General features: G+C 35.0%; 1 protein-coding gene across 1 annotated transcript in view; it reads right to left on the bottom strand.

Annotated features, from left to right (window-relative positions):
• CFHR5 (complement factor H related 5) overlaps positions 1-3,252 on the bottom strand; it is a gene marked incomplete at its 3' end in the record, with an annotated part of 24,838 nt that overhangs the window by 9,791 nt on the left and 11,795 nt on the right. Inside the window, exon 8 of the mRNA XM_029286287.1 lies at positions 1,414-1,566. Coding sequence (XP_029142120.1) covers positions 1,414-1,566 — 153 coding nt within the window. The remainder of the gene's footprint in view (positions 1-1,413; positions 1,567-3,252) is intronic.

Here is a 3,252-nt window from a genome sequence, read left to right as displayed (position 1 = left end):
ATCATGAAACTCTCAATGGTACATATAAAACAACTATAGTGAAAGACATATAAGATCAAAACCAATTCAACAGTCACAAACTCAATTAGAACAATTCCTAATTACATAAAATAGCAATATGAGTCACTGTTGCAAGATCCTTTTACTTCAAGGCCACAATTGGTGAAGCAGAAGGAACCATCAAAACTTTGCAGCCATGACATTAGTGAAATTACACTAGTGAAATTTAACTGTATTGCTCCTTGGCAGATATAAAAGTAGTTTTCAGGATTGATCATAAATTAGATTAAGGTGGACAAGCTGATATTGAACTGTAGTGTGAGGAAAGGCCACCAGTTAGCACAAAGACAGATAACCAGTTGAAACCATTCTTCTAATTCAGGCAAAGTTTCTCCATTCAACACAATATTTGCTTATCTATGAACGGAACAAAAAATAATTTAATTAATGCAAATGAAGTTAGGATGCCTCCTATATTCCCACAATTTTGGGAAGGAATGAAGACATGCCTTGTAGCCTAAATATTAAAATAGTTACATTTTATTTTAATATATTTCTTATCAATTTATAGGTTTTTTTTTTACATTTATTGTAAATTAACTGACTTCGAAACATTTGAGGAAGGACAGAATATACTGTATGTATTATTTTCCATATATATATATATATATATATATATATATATATATATATATATATATATATATATATATATATATATATATATATGTGTGTGTGTGTGTGTGTGTGTGTGAAAGATTTATTCTTAATGAAAATATTTTTAAATTAACTGGGAGAAATATAATGGTGCAAAGGGTCTTCTTAAGCAGCAGAAATTCTGAAACGTATTTCAGTGAATGGTTTTACCATGTCAAGAAACCTGCATGGATGTCTCCATGTTAGTGCCAAAAGTCAAAGATGAATTCCGTACTAGATTTGCATGCATTTGTTCTGTGTAAATTCACTTAGATTGCTTAAATGATGAAAGATTCAAAGCAAACAACCTTTGTAATGTGACAAATGAAATTTTATCACTGAATTTAGATTGTTGCCCAATGGGGAAAAGTGGGGAAAGGTATGCTGTCCAAATGCAGACTAGAACACATCTGTAATAAAGTTCTATAATTAAGTTGATCCCTGAGGTGAAACTGCTGCTATGAAAGAAACAAAATGGCTAAATTATCTTTTCTTTTGAAATGGATACATTCACACTGTCTCACTACCACATCAAATTAGACAAAGCATGACGAGCTCATGGGATCGTGATGGAGCTTTTCAGAAGAAACTGTGTGCCCTCAAAAGATGTTATGTAGGAAGACAGTCCTCAGGTATGCCCCACTTTTATTTTTTAGATATGATTGACGTCATCCTATTGAAGAAACCATAATCTTGTACATAGCATGCAAATGATACCTTTACACTGTGGCTCAGGAAACCATGATCCATCGACACATTTTGTTTGATGCAGATTGGAACCACAGCGGTAGGTTGCAAACTGGTTGGTCTTAAACAAATTTCCTGGTGAAAAGTCTGCAAGCTGTAGACGTGCACAACTTCCTGGATTAACTAACAATTCAAATATTGTTACATAAGTATTTATATAATAATCAATTATTCTTCTGTTTATTTATATAATCCATTCTCCTTCTTCTGCACTATCTGACTTCATATTCCAAGTACATCTATCAAAAATATATTGATCAATTTCTGGTTTATTCATCTGTTATCTACTCTGATTGACAGATTTTAGACATATCTTTCTACTCTCCTATGTAGGATTTTAGATTTGATGTGCTCCTCAAATTAAACTTCAGACAGAGAGTTGTCTTTAATGAGGTGGGCAGTATTCAGATTGGATTGATAAACAAACAAACAAACAAACAAACAAACAAACAAACAAACAAACCTGGATAATCTTATCTCTTTCTTTTCTGTTCCCACTCTGAATTTCAAGGCTGCCAGTTATACATCTTCCCTATTGTGAGGAACATAGAAATCCTAATCTATGGTAGACTGTCTTGAAAACCATTCAATAAAAAAATGAAAACTATAGGTTGACCCCTCTTCTCTGTGACAGCCCCTCAAATATTGGAACACTGCTATCATGTCACTCCTAGTTCTTTTCTTTTTTAGACTAGACATACTCAGTTCCTGCATCTGTTCATTATATGTTTTAGCCTCCAGCCCCAAATCATATTTGCTGCTCTTCTCTGCACCCTTTTTAGAGTCTCAACATCTTTTTTTATCATGGTGACAAAAATGATGAAGTATTCCAAATGTGGTCTTACCAAAGCACTTTAAAGCGGTAATGATAGTGATAGTGATAGTGATAGTGATAGTGATAATGATAATGATAATAATAATAATAATAATAATAATAATAATAATAATAATAATAATAATAATAATAAAGTTGTAAGGGACCTTGGAGGTCATCTAGTCCAACCCCCTGCTAAGGCAGGAAACCCTATACCATTTCAGACAAATGGCTGTCCAGTCTCTTCTTAAAAATTTGCAGTGTTGGAGCATTCACTGCTTCTGGAGGCAGGTTGTTCCACTGGTTAATTGTTCTAACTGTCAGGAAGTTTCTCCTTAGTTCTAGGTTGCTTCTCTCCCTGATTAGTTTCCACCCATTGCTTCTTGTCCTGCCTTCAGGCGCTTTGGAGAATAGCTTGACTCCCTCTTCTTTGTGACAGCCCCTGAGATATTGGAACACTGCTATCATGTCCCCCCTCGTCCTTCTCTTCATTAAACTAGACATACCCAATTCCAGCAGCTGTTCCTTATATGTTTTAGCCTCCAGTCCTCTAATCATCTTTGTTGCTCTTCTCTGTACTCTTTCTAGAGTCTCAACATCTTTTTTACATCACGGTGACCAAAACTGGATGCAGTATTCCAAGTGTGGCCTTACCAAGGCATTGTAAAGTGGTATTAATACTTCACGTGATCTTGATTCTATCCCTCTGTTAATGCAGCCTAACACTGTGTTGGCTTTTTTGGCAGCTGCAGCACACTGCTGGCTCATATTTAAGTGATTGTCCACTAGGATTCCAAAATCCCTTTCACAGTTGCTACTATTGAGCAAGGTACCACCTATACTATACCTGTACATTTGGTTTTTCTTGCCTAAATGTAGAACCTTACTTTTTTCACCATTGAATTTCATTTTGTTAGATAGCGCCCAGTGTTCAAGTCTGTCCAGATCCTCCTGTATCTTATGCCTATCTTCTGGAGTGTTGGCTATTCCTGCCA

The sequence above is a fragment of the Protobothrops mucrosquamatus genome, unplaced genomic scaffold, assembly GCF_001527695.2.
Source record: "Protobothrops mucrosquamatus isolate PMUCROS unplaced genomic scaffold, P.Mucros_1.0 scaffold3240, whole genome shotgun sequence".
In the NCBI taxonomy this organism is placed as follows: domain Eukaryota; kingdom Metazoa; phylum Chordata; class Lepidosauria; order Squamata; family Viperidae; genus Protobothrops; species Protobothrops mucrosquamatus.
This window is presented reverse-complemented; position numbering and strand designations above follow the sequence as displayed.